Below are 20,730 nucleotides of genomic sequence, written 5' to 3'. Positions count from 1 at the left end.
GAAGAGTTTTTGGGGAAGACCTGACCTGCTAAAGAGAGACGGACTCCATCCCTTCAGGGAAGGTGCTGCTCTCCTCTCTAGTAATTTGGCTCATAGTCTTAATAGTGATAGTATTTGACTAACTGGGGCCCAGGTCAGGAAGCAGACAAACTGACTAATCCGAACGTCTGCTAGTTGCCTTGAGAAGTCACACAGGTCACACAAACTACAACACATAGAGACTGTATCACCTTGATATCATACAGAGACTGTGTCTGTTCCCCAAACTACCAAACACAAAACTCACTACATCATTTAGAAAATTTGTAATTGATGTCAAGCTTGAAAATAACAAAAACATTGAAGATAAACATCATATAAAGGTAAGGCTACTAAACATTAGATCACTTTCATCCAAATCACTAATTGCAAATTAAATTATTACAGATCATTGTTTGGATTCGCTCTGTTTGACTGAAACCTGGCTTAAACCGAATGAATATATGTTTAAATGAATCTACTCCCCCAGGTTGTTATAAACATGAGCCTCATCTGAAAGTTCGAGAAGGAGGTGTTGCTGCAATTTACAGTGATATTTTCAGTGTTTTCAGTGTTACTCAAAGGTCTGTATATAAGTTTACTTCTTTTGAACTGATAATGCTGAATGTGTCATCGTCAGATATAAATAAAAAATCTTTGTCATCTTTTGTTCTTGCAACAGTATATAGACCAGCAGGGCCATATTCTGATTTCCTTGGTGGATTTGCTAAGTTTTTATCAGATCTAGTAGTTACTGTAGATAGAGCTTTAATTGTCAGTGACTTCAACATCCACATTGATAATGACAATGATACACTGGGGTTAGACAAAATGTGACAGGTCCAACCCATAATCATACGCTAGATCTAATTTTGTCATATGGAGTTTATGTTGATACTATAGAAATTCTGACGCAGATCGATTATATCTTAGATCATTACCTTGTCTCTTGTATGCTGCGATCAGCTAATGTTACTCAGTCTACGCAACGTTATCGTTCAGGCAGAACTATTCTTTCAACTACTAAAGATAACTTCACTAATAATCTTCCAGATTCTCTCAAATACTCAGTTCACCAAAAAGTTCAGAAGAACTTGATGTTGTCACAGGAATATGGATTCAGTATTCTCTAGTACTCTAGATAGTGTCGCACCCCTTAGATTAAAGAAATTAAAGAAAAAATCCCCGCACTATGGTACAATGATCACACTCATGATCTCAAGAGAGCAGCTCAGAAAATGGATCATAAGTGGAAGAATACAAAATTAGAGGTATTTCGCGGTGCATGGAAGGATAGTGTATCTAACTACATACAGGCTCTAAAAACTGCCAAGTCAGCATTTATGAGCAAACTCATAAAAAAAAGAAATTAACCACAACAATCCAAGGTGTTTATTCAGTACTGTGGCTAAATTTATTAGGAATAAAACTTCGATTGAACCAGATATTCCATTGCAGCATAGTGGTAATGACTTTATGAATTTCTTTACTGATAAAATCGAAATCATCAGAAACAAAATTGGAATTATGCAATCATCTGTCACAGCACCACAGAAGACTAAAATTACTCCCTATGAGCAACTTCAATCCTTCACTGTTATAGGTCAGGAGGAGCTAACAAAAATGATCAAAACATCAAAATCAACAACATGTATGTTAGATCCAATACCGACTAAACTCCTAAAAGACGTGTTGGTAATCTCAGAACCTCTTCTTAATATTATTAACTCCTCGCTATCTTTAGGACATGTCCCAAGAAACTTTAAAATGGCAGTTATCAAACTGCTTATTAAGAAGCCACAGCTTGATCCTGGAGAACAGGCTAATTATAGACCGATTTTCAAATCTCCTGTTTATGTCGAAAATACTAGAAAAGGTAGTGTCCTCCCAACTATGTTCATTTCTACAGATAAATAGTATATATGAACAATTTCAATCAGGATTAAGGCCCCATCACAGTACAGAGACTGCACTTATCAGAGTTACAAATGACTTTCTCTTATCATCTGACTGCGTCTGCATTTCTCTTCTAGTGCTTTTAGATCTTAGTGCTGCCTTCAACAAGATAGATCACAACATTCTCTTGAATAGGCTGGAGAATTATGTTGGCATTTGTGGACTTGCATTAGTATGGTTTAGGTCCTATTTATCACTTTGCTACCACTTTGTCTGTGTAAATGAGGAACTGTCAGATCAAATTAAGTTAAGTATGGGGTGCCACAGGGATCAGTTTTAGGGTCTCTGCTTTTCTCCCTATATATGCTCCCCGTGGGAGACATTATCAGGAACCATGCAATTAGATTTCACTGTTATGCCGACAATACCCAACTTCATATTTCTTCGAAACCTGACGAAATTTCACAATTTTCCAAATTAACAGAGTGTATAAATTATATCAAAGAGATCCACTTTAATGGCTAGAAATTTCCTTTTACTCAATCCCGATAAAACAGAGGTACTAATTATTGGAACAAAAACCTCAAAAAATAAGATGCTAAAATTTTATCTGACTCTTGATTGATGTACTGTAACATTAACTTCTACAACAAAAAATTTAGGTGTTATATTTGATAACAATCTAACCTTTGAAAAACAAATTTCCAATGTTTGTAGAACAGCATTCTTCCACCTTAGAAATATTGCATAGTTACGACACATGCTCTCTGTATCTGAAGCCAAAAAACTAATTCATGCGTTCATGACCTCAAGACTAGATTATTTGTATGCATTACTGGAAGGATGTCATGCAGGTTTAATAAATAAACTTCTTGAACAAGAAATATGATCATATTAGCCCCATTTTAGTGGTGTTGCATTGGCTACCTGTTACGTTTCGTATTAATTTTACAATTCTGTTAATTACTTACAAAGCTTTGAATGGTCTAGCTCCGCAGTATTTAAGTGACCTTCTGTCACGCTATAATCCATCGCGCTCATTACGATCGCAAAACTCCGCCCTGTTAACAATACCAAGAATATCAAAATCCACAAAAGGAGGGAGATCATTTTCATATTGGGCTCCTAAACTAAGGAATAGTCTTCCTAGCAGTGTTCGGGACTCAGACACACTCTCCCAGTTTAAGTCTAGACTAAAGACTCATCTATTCAGCCAGGCATACACCTGATTTATCCCTCAATTCATAGCTATGCTGCTCTTGTTAGGTCTGCCGGAACCGAAAACACTTCTCTTATTCTTTAATCCTGCTTTAAATTTAATGGCATCTACGCTAACTTTATTCTATTTCTTTCCCTGTCTAAACCTTGGGATTATATCCTGAGCCTGCCAGATCCATCTCCGGTGATGCCTGATGTCCTGAGTGATGATGACCAACTGCAGCATGTGCCAGCCAGACTTCACTTCAGTCTACTAAGACAGACTTCACAGAGGATGAATTAATGCAAACTCAAAGACATGGTTTTCTTCATGAGCCACTGTCTGAAGCATGGGCTCATGGTGGAGTTCACCAAAATTACCTGCCATAAGCTGCGATGCTCTTCACTGAATGATACCTATATCAACTTGGTCAAAGGAGGGACAACACTCTCTTAAACTACAAAGAAAATTAATTAACCACTAACAAAAGCCTTCATCGGCCAAAATCAAAGGACAATGCATCTACGTGTATTTCCTCTGTTAATTCGGGATGACTTCAAGGACTTTAACACTAAATCTTATAGTTCATATAAAATCATTTTGTTTAATCATTGACCCAAAACACTTACTTAGTTTACTAATTTTAACTACTAATAGTTCATATGAATAGAGTCATATGAAGCTGCTTTTCATAGAGTATTTAGTGTGTAAATAGGTGCTTCAATGTGATATGTGAGATAATGTGTATGCTGCAGCACGTATTGATGTTGTCAGGAATTAATTAAAATATTTGGGACTATATTTGATGCTGTCACATGATGAAGTAAGATTGGATGATGTCATTGGAACTTGCCATACCTTGGCTTTTGGTGAATTGATGCCAGTGACTTGTGTCACTATTATAAATGACACAGCAACAATGTGTTTTAAGCTGAATTTTATAAATAAAAAATATAAAAAGTAAAAGAACTCAAACACACATTACTCCCATAGACTGTCGTTGGAAAATAGCAAACACGTGTCAGAGGAATGGCGGCAGGGCAACCGTTGCTGAGACAGGATTGGTCAAAAGTGCTTTTAAAGGGATAGTTCACCAAAAATGAGAAAGCTCTCATCATTTACTCACCCTCTGGGCATCCCAGATGTGTTTGACTTTCTTTCTTCTGCAGAACACAAATGAAGATTTTTAGGAGAATATTTCAGCTCTGTAGGTCCATACAATGCAAGTGAATGGTGACCAGAATTTTGAAGGGAGGAGAATTTATAGTAAAAAAGGACTTAAATATAGATCTGTTTCTCTCCCACACCTATCATATCACTTCTGAAGACATGGATTAAACCACTGGAGTCTTATGGATTACTTTTATGCTGACTTGTGCGATTTTTGGAGCTTCAAAATTTTGGCACCCATTCACTTGTATTGTATGGACCTACAGAGCTGAAATATTCTCCTAAAAATCTTCATTTGTGTTCTGCAGAAGAAAGAAAGTCAAACACATCTGGGATGGCATGAGGGTGAGTAAATCATGAGAACATTTTCATTTTTGGGTGAACTATCTCTTTAAAGTGGGACTTAACAAAGGGTCAATTTATGCAAAATAGCTTCAAAAAACCAAAAAGTTGAGTTGTGTGCATCCCTGCTGATATATAAATATATATATTTTTTAATAATAAATAAATAAACATACAAAGCTTAATAAAAAATGGTTGGTAAATTTTCTCAATTCCTAACACACACACACACACACTGTATTTCATGGAGTTGCTCTTTAATCAGTCACTCTCAGAGATTAAAGGCCTGAAATGTGTGTGAGGAGGACTTGTGCATATTCTTCAACTCACACACACACATACACACACAAACATCAAGCCACTCGAGTCATTTCAGATGAGACTGCTTGTTGTCCCTTTGATGGCTGTTGATTGCAGAATTTCAACACCCACAAACATCCACTAAAAGAAGCCATTTGGACAAACTCCGAAACACAAAAGAACATCTCATCTCAAAATTACACACACACACACACACAGACTGGGAACACAGTCAACATGAGACCAAAATAAAAGCAGTCTGTGTTATCATAAACTTGACTGAAACATGCAGCACATGTAAGATGACCACACAAACCTCACTCAGGTATCTATGTATTTCTGTCCTCTTGACAGGATATGACATCACCACAGAGCTGCTTTCATTAGCAACCTTGCTGCACAGGTCTCTCCTCCAAACACACGAATGAATACTAACACGACTGCAGTGAGACAGGACAACTTGTCCATCCACAGAGCTCATTTAAACCATGAAGGAAATCTAAAACTCACTGGAATCAGTCGGTGTCTTAATTCAATCTACTGGAGTGTCTTCTGAAAACGTTTAGTGCAACTCAATGCTCTCCTACAGAAGAGAAGAACCCTTGAGAGCGATTCAACCTGTTTGCGAGCTGCCGAGATTGAGTCCAAATTTATTTTCCACAAGCTCAGACTCTGGGGCAGGAGGAGAGAGACTTTGAAAAAAAAGGGCAGAAAGAGAGTGTAGCCTTGGGTCGAGAGAGAGAGAGAGAGAGAGAGACTATGACTGTGACATAAACTAATTACACTCAGATAACAGATGAATGTGAATCTGAGTAAGAGTGAGACATGCATGGAGGAAGTCTATATATAAATATTCAAATGCAACAAACTCACATTTACATGAGACTTATAATTATCGGCTTGTTGTCTACAACGCTACATGCAACGCAAAATCAGGGTCATGGGCAAAAATCGATGATGTGCCAATCTGTTTTTGCTTAAAGGAATAGTTAATGAAAAGGTTGAGTAAATGATTAGCATTTCTGGGTGAACAATCCCTTAGTTTATGCTCTTACACTGATAAAGGAAATCTGTTTAAAAGAATAGTTCACCCAAAAAATGAAAATTCTCTCTTCATTTACCCTCGTGTCGTCTCAAACTCGTATGGCCTGCAGAACACAAATGAAGATATTTTGAAGGATGAATTATGTGTTTTTTTCCATACAATGCAAGTTAATGGGCTCCAACACTTTCAAGCTCCAAGGTATCATAAAGATAATCCATACGACTCCAGTGGTTTAATCCATGTCTTCTGAAGCGTTACGACAGATTTGGATGAGAAAAACAAATTCAGTCTTTATTCACTCAAAATCTTCATGTGCGATTTGCACACGTGACAAGCACGAGGAAGTGTACTCGAGCTTCTCTCATGACTGCACTAAGGAGACTGCATATGTCAAGATTAATAGTAAATAAGGCTTCTCACCCAAAACTGATTGTATTGCTTTTATGCTACCTTTATGTCCTTTTTGGAGCTTCGAAGTTTTGGTCACCACTCGCTAGCACTGTATGGACAAACAGACATATATATATCCTTCAAAATATCTTTGCATTCCATATAAAAAAAGAAAATCTGATGTTTAAGACGTCATGAGGGTGAATGATTTTTGGGTGAACTGCTCCTTTAACATGCATCAACATGTATTCTTAGCTTGCTGTTCTGTTCATCTCCATTAATGTGATTTGTGCTCTCCATTGTGAGTCGCTCTGCTAAGAAAGCAACCGTTAAGAACATAAATATTCTAATCGAATCAGTGTCTGATTTCATGACGGTCACTTGAGTGTAATCACAAATAAAGCTCAAATCAATACAGTTCAGTGGACGCGAGGATCATTTGCGTGGACGTAAATGCCAGCGTTGGATTTCCTACCAAAGCCGTTAATTTACTCCTGTCACCCGCGGCAACCCGCACTGTAATTGAATAACGACAAACAGCGAAGGGTCTGAACGATTTGCAGCTCTCACTCTCTCTCGACTAATGAGTTCAACACGGTAAACAGGTTTGTGGCGGCATGAGCTGACTGCTGTTTGAGAGAAGAAAACACGCCGGTCTCTTTATTTTAATCCATCAAAATATGTTTCAGTTTTCTCCTTCTGTCTATATGTTCCTGTGTTTTGAAGCTTTGTGCTCTTAGGAAAGTATGATCGCAATATTTTCAGTGAAATCTGTATTTTTTCAGTCACTAAGCTTTCACACCTGGTCATTTTTGTCACCGTTAAATCCATTGGAGTGTCAAATCTACTCAATAATTCAGACATCACTTGATGTCTGATGCATATTGCACCTTATTCTGCAACAATGCAAAAGCTAATTTTTACATTATGCCACACGCAACAGGCATTAGAGAAAGTGTGTTAACATCGAAAAAATGACTACATTCAAGGTGCATCACACACCAATATTTCATCAGAGGTCAGTTGCGTTTACATACACAGACGTCTGAGCTAAAGCACTGAAAATACACTGACCCTACAAGCACCCTAGATAGTGTGTCTCTAGGGAGAGAGAGTGCGATTAAAGCCTTCAGATAAAACCCCAGAGAGAGAGAGTCATGTTAGGACACTTAAAGTACCAACTCAAGGAGAAAACAACACAACTCCCAACACACACTCAAAGAGAAACTAACTACACAATGAGGCCTTTAATAGTCATTGAACATTCACTCATCTCAGAATCACAGATCAGTGGATGCTCATGTATGTACAGTGAGTGTATTACTGTACCTTGATCTTCAATATGGAGATGTTTCTGCATCCACTGGACAATATCAGAGCCTAAAAACACAGAAGAAACACAAATGACTGAATGACACCCGGCTCGTCAATCCATAAAATACACATATTCCAGAATGACTCTGTTTACACTTGGTATTAAGATCAGATGAGACACATTGACTTTTTATCTGATATTAAAGGAATGTTCTGGGTTCAATACAAGTTAAGTATATTCAACAGCATTTGTGGCTTATGTTGATTGACCACAAAAATATTTTAGACTTACAATGGAACTAACATGCGTGTCCTGTGAGCTGGGTCTCTGATTTCATGTAAATGTGCCATTTCAAATGAAATCATCACTGTTAGTTTAGTCGAGGTCCAGTATGAAACTTTCGATGTGTGTGCACATGCAAACTGAATTATAAAAGTTGTGCATGTAGATATGTGTGCACTTTGTATTTATAGAAAGTCTCATTCAAACATTTTTCACACTCTCACTAGTTGATTTAATTTGTCTGCTAACAATGTTCAACAGTGTGTGTTCATGCATTACAAGATATTTATGTGATTTTTATTAAAGTCATGAAAATTCCCACACACGTGGCTTGTTGAGTGCGTTACCGCGGAGACGTAGCGCGTGTGGAGGCTTCACGCTATTCTTCGCGGCATTCACGCACAACTCGCCACACGCCCCACCGAGAGCGAGAACCACATTATAGCGACCACGAGGAGGTTACCCCATGCGACTCTACCCTCCCTAGCAACCGGGCCAATTTGGTTGCTAAGGAGACCTGGCTGGAGTCACTCAGCATGCCCTGGGATTCAAACTCGCGAGTCCAGGGGTGATAGTCAGCGTCTTTACTCGCTGAGATACACAGGCCCTGGAAATGACATTTTTAACACTTTTCAAATAAAATGACAGACTCCTTTGTCTTGTTGAGGCTCATTTCACAGCTAACATTTTATGCATCCTAAATACACAAAATTAAATCATATTTGCACTCTTTTTGCATAATTTGGCAAAATTACAGCTTGATTGGAATTGACGGCTAATAAAAGTGATATTTCCCTTGATTTTTCTTTGTTTTGTCTCATATTTCATCTCAAGTATGCTCTTCACTCACACTTTTGTCCACTAAATGATGAAGGCCTGGTAAAAAGTTTCCAAGTCAGTTTTAATGAGACCTTCATGTAACAAAAATACAAATTTGAAATGTTAGTTTTGATACAAATCAACCCCTTGAACACAAAAGTGCCCGAAGATGAAGAAACAAGCATTTATGTCTGTAACCGGGCATGTTTTAAAAATCGTTTGGGCAATGATGCCTCATTACCGCTAAAGCAAATACAGTCATTCAGGAGCAACGATGTCAGGTTTTTGTAATTAGGTTTTGGGGACAGCCGGTGTGTGGGCTTGTTAAAGTGAGAGGAAGTTGTGTGAATTTGTGGAGATCTGGTAGAGAAACCCCAGAGAGAGAGAGACAGCTGCACATGACACACTGAGAGCATCAGAACATCTTCAGGGACGCAGTCCAAATAAGAGCATCTGGTTTTGAATTGAAACACTGATTACAGACAGATAGAATGTCCTGAACACTCACGAGACTGAACTCTGTGAAGCACAAGAACAACTTCATATAGATAAATCAGAGAGGACATATCAAGTGCACTTGTTTGAAGATTTAATGTCAATAAAAATCTAAGCAAGAAACAAAACAGTGAACTGAGAGTGCTGTGAGATGTTGAGATTAGAGGTAGACCGATATATTAGTTTTACCGATTAATCGGTGCCGACATTTACTTTTATCAGTTTGTAACTATCGGTTATCGGCTAAAATCTATGTCGATAGTTGCCTTGGTAAGAGAGGTGACCAAGAACACGATGGTCACTCTGGTTGAGCTCCAGAGATCATGTGTGGAGATGGGAGAAACTTGCAGAAGGACAACCATCAGTGCAACACTCCACCGATCTGGGCTTTATGGCAGAGTGGTCAGACGGAAGCCTCTCCTCAGTGCAAGACACATAAAAAAGCACCTAAAGGACTCTCAGACTGTGATAAACAAGATTCTCTGATGAAATGAAGATTGAACTGTTTGGCCCCAGTTCAAAGCGTCATGTCTGGAGGAAACCAGGCACCGCTCATCACCTGTGCAATACCATCCCAACGGTGAAGCATGGTGGTGGCAGCATCATGCTGTGGGGGTGTTTTTCAGTGGCAGGGACTGGGGGACTGGTCAGGGTTGAAGGAAAGCTGGATGCAGCAAAATACAGAGATATCCTTAATGAACACCTTGTCCAGAGCGCTCAGGACCTCAGACTGGGCCGAAGGTTCACCTTCCAACAGGACAATGACCCTAAACACACAGCCAAGACAACACAAGAGTGGTTTAGGAACAACTCTGTGAATGTCCTTGAGTGGCCCAGCCAGAGCCCAGACTTGAACCCAATCGAACATCTCTGGAGAGACCTGAAAATGACTGTCCACCGACGGTCCCCATCCAACCTGACAGAGCTTGAGAGGATCTGCAGAGAATGGCAGAAAATCCCCAAATCCAGGTGTGCAAAGCTTGTCGCATCATACCCAAAAAGACTTGAGGCTGTAATCGCTGCCAAAGGTGCTTCAACTAAGTACTGAGTTAAGGGTCTGAATACTGTCAATGTGATGTTTCAGTTTTTTCTTTTTAATACATTTGCAAAGTTATCATAAATCTGGTTTTTGCTTTGTCATTATGGGGTATGGAGTGTAGACTGATGTTGATTGATGTAGATTTAGCATAAGGCTGCAACATAACAAATTATTAAAAAAATGAAGGGGTCTGAATACTTTATTGAATGCACTGTATATCGTTGGAAAGGTCTTAATTTGTAGAATGCAATGAGCAAATTTGTTTCACTCAGAGGGCAAACTGCAGTGAGTGTTAATACATGAAATTCCCACTGACACACATAAATATAATAAACAGTAGTGTCTTTTTGTCACCTTTTCCCTTATTACTTCCTGAAACATACATATAACATAGACAATGATGTATCGTCACTTACAGCCGACTATCCCGATTCAAATGAGCCCAAACACAACATAATATGATCAGTAGATCTTGAAATATTCCTCAAAGAGCGTACATGGAAAGACGATGCACAAGAGGGCACTCAACACATGATGTGTGTATTTGCGTGTGTGTGTGTGTGTGTGTGTGTGCACATGTCCGAGGACTTTGTGTGTGCAAACACACATCCACATGTGTGTTCATCTAAAAGATCGGGATGCTTCTGAACACTTGATATTCTGTATGTTGTAGTCTAATCCATTCATTTCCAATGGCGGTCATTTTTGACCGGGAACACAACAAGTGAAACAAAGTGAAATAAAACCAATAAAATGTAAAGGAAATGGTCCATATTTTTTGTGTGTGTGTGTGTGTTTTCAGATACCATATGTGAACAAAGTCAAGAAACTTTATTCCAACTGGATTAAGTAAAAAAATAAAAATTAGTACAAAAAAAACAACATAAGGGTTAAGATAACTCTAAAAACGAATGCGTCTTAATCTGGGTGTGAGTCTGTCCTCTTGATGACTGCAAAATGTGTGTATGAGGTACAGCAGAATCACAATGATGTTCAAATGATTTAAAAAACTTCTGCCACCGCCACCGCTCGCCGTCGCCCATCTACGAGTCCAGAGGCTCCTCAAATGTCTGCCACGCCACGGAGCGCAACTCACATAGTTTTCCATTTGACCCAAATCATCATCAAAGCACACAGATTGGATGATATATTGTGTGTATGTATCTTTATACGGCCTACACAATGTATTTTCAGTTACAAATATGTCTTTGTGGTTTCAACAGATATCAGAGAAATTGCATAATTAATGTAACCATTTCTAATCGTTCAATCTGCAAACTTATCAACGTCACTTTGTTAATTCTTGAAGAAGGGAAAAACCTTGGTAACTTTTGTGTGTATCGTCTGCCACCTGAACTGCATCGATGTGCCCTGTGTCCTGCCCACGACGTGCCGTGGCGCTTCTCGTCTGGTGTGCGACCAGCTTTAGACAGTTTTATGATCCTTGACAGCGTTAACAGTCAAACAAATATTTCAGCCTATTTTTAAGATTTTAAATTCATAACAAAATTCCATCAAACTGAATAGTGTATTTTTTTAACAAAAATAAATGAATGGGGGTCTGGGTATCTCAGCGAGTATTGATGCTGACTATCACACCTGGAGTCGTGAGTTTGAATCCCAGGGTGTGCTGAGTGACTCCAGCCAGATCTCCTAAGCAACCAAATTGGCCCGGTTGCTAGGGAGGGTAGAGTCACATGGGGTAACCTCCTCGTGGTCGCTATAATGTGGTTCTCGCTCTCGGTGGGGCGTGTGGTGAGTTGTGCGTGGATGCCGCGGAGAATAGCATGAAGCCTCTACACGTGCTACGTCTCCGCAGTAACATGCTCAACAAGACACATGATAAGATGCACGGATTGACGGTCTCAGACCGTCAACTGAGGCAACTGAGATTCATCCTCCACCACCCAGATTGAGGCGAGTCACTACACCACCACGAGGACTTAGAGCACACTGGAAAATAAAAAAAAAACATAAATAAAAATGAACAAAACTTAAAATATTAATTTTTTTGTTGTTGTTTATTAAATAGTGCTTAATTCAATTTGATGGAATTTTGTATGAAATGTAAATACATAAATCTAAAAGTTTTAAAAGCACATCTGATTTAAATTCAAGCATTAGAATCGAATAAATTAATTTCCATGAATCGGTTGAAACTGTCCATTTCAATGAATTCTCTGGATTCTTTCAGAAATGTTCACAGATGTTTCTACCTGGAATTTGTGAAAATATATGTAGATAAATATTGCTTTTTATTACTATGTGTTGCTATATTCATCCATATCAGTAAAAATGATTTTAAAAATCACCTTTTGTTTCTTTGGTGAAAAACAGTGTGGAAAACATGGCTTAATTATTTTAACCTGTATTTTACTTGCATTAAACATTTGGAATCAACTTGGCTTTGATGGAAATTTGGTTAAAATGATGTTCCTCTGATTGAAAAACTGCTAAGTCACATCAGAGAAAATACTTGCATATTAAACCATATTTTGAATATCTTCGAAAGACTGGAAAATATAGAGAGATACATTTTTCAGCTATATCGGTGAGCACCAGTGTAAGAGATTCACTATTTTATTAAGGTAAAATATTTGCCCTCTGAAATTGTTTATTTAAAGGCATTTTTTTTAACCTTTTTTTAACATTTATATCAAACACTTGAAACTCAATATGCCTAAAATAAACTACTTTGAAATACAACAGATAAATACCTGAGGAATTCACTGTTTCCCCACTGTATTTTAAAATTAGATGAATTTGTCACTTTCCATGGCATTTTTGCCCCAAGCCCTGTTTAATTTCTGACCTTGGCGAGCACTACACCCTCCTTACTCATGAACTCAGAACAACATCAATTCTTAAAACCTTGAATGTCTTTTTCTCTCTCTCACACACACACACACACACACGGATACACACTCACACACAGTCAGACAGCTGTCAGCAGCAGCAGCTAAATTTATACTCTTTTAATTATCACTGTTTATCAGAGAGCAGCAAAACACTCTGCCTACTTCTCACATTCATTCTCAATTCATGTTGATAGCTCTATACTGCCTTACTCTAACTATCCAGCGTTCCCTCATTTTTCCTAAATATTAGGGCTGTTGCGGTGGCACCCCAGTGGTAAAGGGCCAACCACCGCCGGTGAATGGTGTATTATGCGGTGGTTGGCAGAAGAGGGTGTGTTCAAATTACCCGTTTATTGTGGATCAAACTTTTAAAAGTGCATCATTGAACACAAAATAAAAATTAAACCCTTTGTGAAATTACAAAATACCCAAAATGTCATAAATACAAAACGTTTTGCTATACGGCGGATCTTATTCGTCAGTAACACGTACACGTCAACGGCTAAAAATATTCCAGATTGTCAGATTCTGTTAATATCGCTAAACTTCAATATTCAACATGACTAAATATCACTAAACAGCTGGACAATAACAGTTCAGTCCTACTTTTGCCAGTCCTATATATACATATATATATACACACATAGTTGAAGTCAGAAGTTTACATACACTTAGGTTGAAGTCATTTTTTAATCACTCCACAGATTTCATATTAGCAAACTATAGTTTTGGCAAGTCGTTTAGGACATCTACTTTGTGCATGACACAAGTTATTTTTCCAGCAATAGTTTACAGACAGATTGTTTCACTTTTAATTGACTATATCACAATTCCAGTGGGTCAGAAGTTTACATACACTAAGATAACTGTGCCTTTAAGCAGCTTGGAAAATTCCAGAAAATGATGTCAAGTCTTTAGACAATTAGCTTCTGATAGGAGGTGTACTGAATTGGAGGTGTACCTGTGGATGTATTTTAAGTCCTTCAAACTCAGTGCCTCTGAAATAAGAAAATCAAAAGAAATCAGCCAAGACCTCAGAAAAAAACATTGTGGACCTCCACAAGTCTGATTCATCCTTGGGAGCAATTTCCTAACGCCTGAAGGTACCACGTTCATCTGTACAAACAATAGTACGCAAGTATAAACACCATGGGACCACACAGCCATCATACCGCTCAGGAAGGAGACGCATTCTGTCTCCTAGAGATGAATGTAGTTTGGTGTGAAAAGTGTAAATCAATCCCAGAACAACAGCAAAGGACCTTGTGAAGATGTTGGAGGAAACAAGTAGACAAGTATCTATATCCACAGCAAAACGAATCCTATATCGACATAACCTGAAAGGCTGCTCAGCAAGGAAGAAGCCACTGCTCCAAAACCGCCATAAAAAAGCCAGACTACAGTTTGCAAGTGCACATGGGGACAAAGATCTTACTTTTTGGAGAAATGTCCTCTGGTCTGATGAAACAAAAATCGAACTGTTTGGCCATAATGACCATCATTATGTTTGGAGGATGGGGGTGGCAGCATCATGTTGTGGGGGTGCTTTGCTGCAGGAGGGACTGGTGCACTTCACAAAATAGATGGCATCATGAGGAAGGAAAATGATGTGGATATATTGAAGCAACATCTCAAGACATCAGACAGGAAGTTAAAGCTCGGTCGCAAATGGGTCTTCCAAATGGACAATGACCCCAAGCATACCTCCAAAGTTGTGGTAAGATGGCTTAAGGACAACAAAGTCAAGGTATTGGAGTGTCCATCACAAAGCCCTGACCTCAATCTGATAGAAAAAGCATGTGTGAGCAAGGAGGCCTACAAACCTGACTCGGTTACACCAGTTCTGTCTGGAGGAATGGGACAAAATTCCAGCAACTTATTGTGAGAAGCTTGTGGAAGGATACCCAAAACATTTGACCCAAGTTAAACAATTTAAAGGCAATGCTACCAAATACTAATAAAGTGTATGTAAACTTCTGACCTAAATAAATCTTTCTCTACTATTATTCTGACATTTCACATTCTTAAAATAAAGTAGTGATCCTAACTGACCTAAGAACAGCCAATCATGTGGCAGCAGTGCAGTGACATTGACTTCCATTGTAAGTGTCTCACTGGAACACAGATTTGTGCTTTTTTAAAGAAAAGGAGGGATGAGTTGAAATTCATTTTTGTGGTAATCAACATTGACACAAATGCTGTCGATCGAGATTAACTTGTATTGAACCCAGAACATTTCTTTAATAAGCTACTGTAAATATCCCCTTTTCATATGTCTTTGTTTCTCTTTTTTCATGTCTTGAGGAGAGGTGAGCTGTTACTTTTCTAAGAGATCACACTTACCATTTTCACCCTAGCAACTTCCTAGCAGCCACCCAGAATACCCTAGCAACAGCATGGCAAAGGACTAAAAACCCTTCAGAACACTCGTATGTATTATGACACCAGTATTATGGCTGCAGAGCCGCAGATGAGGTGTCTACATTTTAAATGTCATTTATTGAAGATGCTTATATAAGACACTTGATTACATAAGTGCAGAAACAGGCAGAGAGAGATGTGAAGAGGAGGATCTGAACTGTTTCACACACTATCATCTCAGTGCTGTAATCTCCTGTGATCAATCACATCTGTGGATCTTAATGAATACATTCAGGAATTAAACACTTGTGGGCTTCAATGACTTCAGTGGCTGTTTGCTGCTCAAGACTGTTGAAGAATCAGGCCATTCATAACAATACTGAGCTCTAATATTCTCTCTGTGGGATGAACTGGACTGTCAGTCCCATTTGCTCATTCTAAAGGAACAGTTCACTCAAAAATCAATATCCTGTCATTATCTACTCAGCCCCATGTCATTCCAAAGTAGGGCTGAAACGATTAGTCGACGTTATCGACAACGTCGACAATAAAATTTGTTGACAAAAATGTTCATCGTCAAATAGTCGTTTGATGTCATTTAACGCAACATGAGATCACATTAAACTCTAATGATGACGCAGTTCACGCCTGATTGAGGAGAGGAAGAATTACACAGATCACAGATGCACTCGAAACTTTCCAAACAGCTTCAGCTGATGTAGATCACAAAGTCTGAGGGAATTATAAAAAACACAAAATAAGTAAATACAGAAGCACTCTGGTTGTGGTATAAATGGAGCCGGAGCAAAACTTGCATGTCGAGCGTCTTTAAAGGAAACACCCTGCCGTTACATCTTAAATGCAGTTACTACAAACTCTGAAACAGTCATTTCTCTGTGTGGTCAGCGCCTCTTCTATGAGTCCTGTGTATGTCCCGATCTAAGGGGGAGAGATTGAAACTGCACCGGCTGATGCACACTCTGTCACGGGACGCTCATCCCTCGAGCGCAAACGCTTAATGCAGCTAGATTACAACGTGATGACTCACGACTTATTGAATCATAATATATGTGTCACTGTGTGTTTCTTATCCTGAAGAAAACTGGCAATACGCAGCTTTATTTATAAGAGAGAGTTTGTTTTTTTGAGAGTTAAAGATGGATTGAAGTGAACAGAAAGGTGAGAGAGGGTAGTCCTCACCCCATTATACAAGACAACAAAATATATTTTTGATTTGTTTTTGTTTTGGCTTGTTTTCCAATATAAATATCTAAAACTCCTTTAAAAAAGATGCATTTACCTGAGAAGCAGCATATAAGATATTTAGAGAATAGATCTTGAATAGAAGTATATTTTGTCTTTACTGCACTCGCAGAAGTATAAAGTGAAAACATACAGGTGCATCTCAATAAATTAGAATGTCGTGGAAAAGTTCATTTATTTCAGTAATTCAACTCAAATTGTGAAACTCATGTATTAAATAAATTCAATGCACACAGACTGAAGTAGTTTAAGTCTTTGGTTCTTTTAATTGTGATGATTTTGGCTCACATTTAACAAAAACCCACCAATTCACTATCTCAAAAAATTAGAATATGGTGACATGCCAATCAACTAATCAACTCAAAACACCTGCAAAGGTTTCCTGAGCCTTCAAAATGGTCTCTCAGTTTGGTTCACTAGGCTACACAATCATGGGGAAGACTGCTGATCTGACAGTTGTCCAGAAGACAATCATTGACACCCTTCACAAGGAGGGTAAGCCACAAACATTCATTGCCAAAGAAGCTGGCTGTTCACAGAGTGCTGTATCCAAGCATGTTAACAGAAAGTTGAGTGGAAGGAAAAAGTGTGGAAGAAAAAGATGCACAACCAACCGAGAGAACCGCAGCCTTATGAGGCTTGTCAAGCAAAATCGATTCAAGAATTTGGGTGAACTTCACAAGGAATGGACTGAGGCTGGGGTCAAGGCATCAAGAGCCACCACACACAGACATGTCAAGGAATTTGGCTACAGTTGTCGTATTCCTCTTGTTAAGCCACTCCTGAACCGCAGACAACGTCAGAGGCGTCTTACCTGGGCTAAGGAGAAGAAGAACTGGACTGTTGCCCAGTGGTCCAAAGTCCTCTTTTCAGATGAGAGCAAGTTTTGTATTTCATTTGGAAACCAAGGTCCTAGAGTCTGGAGGAAGGGTGGAGAAGCTCATAGCCCAAGTTGCTTGAAGTCCAGTGTTAAGTTTCCACAGTCTGTGATGATTTGGGGTGCAATGTCATCTGCTGGTGTTGGTCCATTGTGTTTTTTGAAATCCAAAGTCACTGCACCCGTTTACCAAGAAATTTTGGAGCACTTCAGGCTTCCTTCTGCTGACCAGCTTTTTAAAGATGCTGATTTCATTTTCCAGCAGGATTTGGCACCTGCCCACACTGCCAAAAGCACCAAAAGTTGGTTAAATGACCATGGTGTTGGTGTGCTTGACTGGCCAGCAAACTCACCAGACCTGAACCCCATAGAGAATCTATGGGGTATTGTCAAGAGGAAAATGAGAAACAAGAGACCAAAAAATGCAGATGAGCTGAAGGCCACTGTCAAAGAAACCTGGGCTTCCATACCACCTCAGCAGTGCCACAAACTGATCACCTCCATGCCACGCCGAATTGAGGCAGTAATTAAAGCAAAAGGAGCCCCTACCAAGTATTGAGTACATATACAGTAAATGAACATACTTTCCAGAAGGCCAACAATTCACTAAAAATGTTTTTTTTATTGGTCTTATGATGTATTCTAATTTTTTGAGATAGTGAATTGGTGGGTTTTTGTTAAATGTGAGCCAAAATCATCACAGTTAAAAGAACCAAAGACTTAAACTACTTCAGTCTGTGTGCACTGAATTTATTTAATACACGAGTTTCACAATTTGAGTTGAATTACTGAAATAAATGAACTTTTCCACGACATTCTAATTTATTGAGATGCACCTGTATATATATATTTTTTTGTTTTGGCTTGTTTTCCAATATAAATATCTAAAACTCCTTTAAAACAACGTACATTTACTTTAACAGCTATACTGCAGAAGAAACAATTATTATATGAGAATGTTGAATATAATACTAAAAATACAAATATTTTAAAATATCTAAAAATCCTTTAAAAAAAGATGCATTTACCTGAGAAGCAGCATATAAGATATTTAGAGAATAAATCTTGAATAGAAGTATATTTTGTCTAGGGATGCACCGACATCACTTTTTCTATTCCGATATCAGAAATCTCAGTATCGGCCGATACCGATCTCAAGCCGATACCAGTGTTGTTTTTTTGCTTAATCAGTTTAGAATATCTTTCCATTATTGTGTGGAACTAATTATGGGTACTCTTTAATATGTAAAGAAACACAAACCTCTAACTACACATTATTTCAGTATAAATGTATAGCTTATTAAGAAACACTTGATTATTAACTAGTATACTGGATATTGTAGCAGCAAAATTAACAGTAATTCCAGTCTTCAAGTCTTCAGTAGAAAAGAAACCAGTGTTTTATTTTTGCCTTTTACATCTGGACTTTAAAGGATTCAGATCTCTTTTTTGTTCAGTTTAGTTGTAAGACATCAGTCCACTTTTCATTCACACAGTTATTTTTGGGAAACCATTCAACTTAAATGTTGCTATAAACAAACACAAATGATGACAATAATAATAATATATTGTTATTAATATTATTATTATTATTATTGACTTTTAATTGTAATTTGAAATACAACAGTAATATATTTCAATCGTGCACTTTTTAAACCCTCACGCTTTTATTTTGACATTCTGAACTCTTCAGGAAGTCCTGTATGTGTCTGTTTGTAGGCAAGTTCACAGTAGTTTAATTCGCTTCTTATTCAGATTCTGGTCAAATGCTCCTCCGGTGCCGTTCTAAATGCATATTATAAGTGTACCGAACTATTGAGCATCTACATCTGAGATGTTGTTCATGAGTAGCGCTCAAATATTGTGCACCGCTGTGAAGGATAAAAATATCCGCGAGTGCATCAGCAGCCTGTGTGTGAGTTTGTGTCAACAGAGCAGCTGCATTCACTAACACGCTGGCGCTGCGCATACTATATATTTACTTATTAAACACAGTCTTTTGTGATTCACAGAGCTATCACACATCTTCAAGTGGCTTTGAATAAAATGCACGAGTCATATGAACTGCTTTAATGCTGTTTTTATGGTTCTTTTATGTCATTTTTGGAGCTTGACAGTAACGAACATGACTAACACACAGTATCGGATTTGGATCGGCCTCGTCGGACCGATACCCGATCCATCCAAAAGCTTCAGTATCGGAGCCGATACCGATCCAGTTATCGGATCAGTGCATCCCTATTTTTGTCTTTACTGCACTCACAGAAGCATAACCGAGTGGAAAAAAATACACTTATATACAAAATACGCTTATATTTAAGATACATTCTCTTAAAGCAAGTCAAAATATCTCATATGTTGCTTCTCAAGTAAATGTATCGTTTTAAGGATTTTTAGACCATTTTAAATGGAAAACAAGACAAAAACACTTGATAACAATAGAATAATTTGCAGTGAATTTTTTACTGAGTTAAACTTAAGTATTTTTTTCCTTTAATTCAGTGAATGTCATTTAGAGGTATTTTTAAAAGATAACTTTAATTGTTAGTAAGCACGTTTAATACAACCTTTTGAGTCAGGGCACAAGCTGAATAATCAGTAAAGAGCTAATGATTAATCATTGCACTAATCGCCCAATAGTCGAATAATCGTTCTAATAATCGTTAGATTAATCGATTATCAAAATAATCATTAGTTGCAGCCCTGTTTGTACCATGAAACATAAAAGGAGAATTTTTAACTCCGAAAAGGACAAAAAATAACATGAAAGTATTCCATGTGACTTGTGCACTATTTTCCAAGTGAAGTCAAATGCTAGCTTTAAAGAAGAAACTGAAATTTAAGTCATTATTCACTGATGATCTTCTCCGCCAAGAGATTTGAGAGTTTCAGCAAAGGAGAATATTTATGGTGGATAATGGTTTAAATTTCAGTCTGTTCCTCACACAAAACTATTGTATGACTTCAGAAGAAATGGAATAAAGTGCACCAGTCATATAGACTACTTTTATGGTACTTTTTTTGTCCATCTTTTAACTTAATAGACATGGTAACTATGAACT

At 38.0% G+C, this 20,730-nt stretch overlaps 1 protein-coding gene across 2 annotated transcripts in view; it reads right to left on the bottom strand.

Annotated features, from left to right (window-relative positions):
• LOC127426660 (regulator of G-protein signaling 7-like) overlaps positions 1-20,730 on the bottom strand; it is a 98,465-nt gene that overhangs the window by 21,326 nt on the left and 56,409 nt on the right. For both annotated transcript variants that reach the window (XR_007894816.1, XM_051673610.1), the window contains exon 4: positions 7,689-7,739. Coding sequence is in view for 1 of the 2 variants with exons in the window: in XM_051673610.1 (XP_051529570.1) it covers positions 7,689-7,739 (51 nt within the window). In the remaining variant the exon portion in view is untranslated. The remainder of the gene's footprint in view (positions 1-7,688; positions 7,740-20,730) is intronic.

This window comes from Myxocyprinus asiaticus, chromosome 36 (assembly GCF_019703515.2).
Source record: "Myxocyprinus asiaticus isolate MX2 ecotype Aquarium Trade chromosome 36, UBuf_Myxa_2, whole genome shotgun sequence".
NCBI classification, from domain to species: Eukaryota; Metazoa; Chordata; class Actinopteri; order Cypriniformes; family Catostomidae; genus Myxocyprinus; species Myxocyprinus asiaticus.
This window is presented reverse-complemented; position numbering and strand designations above follow the sequence as displayed.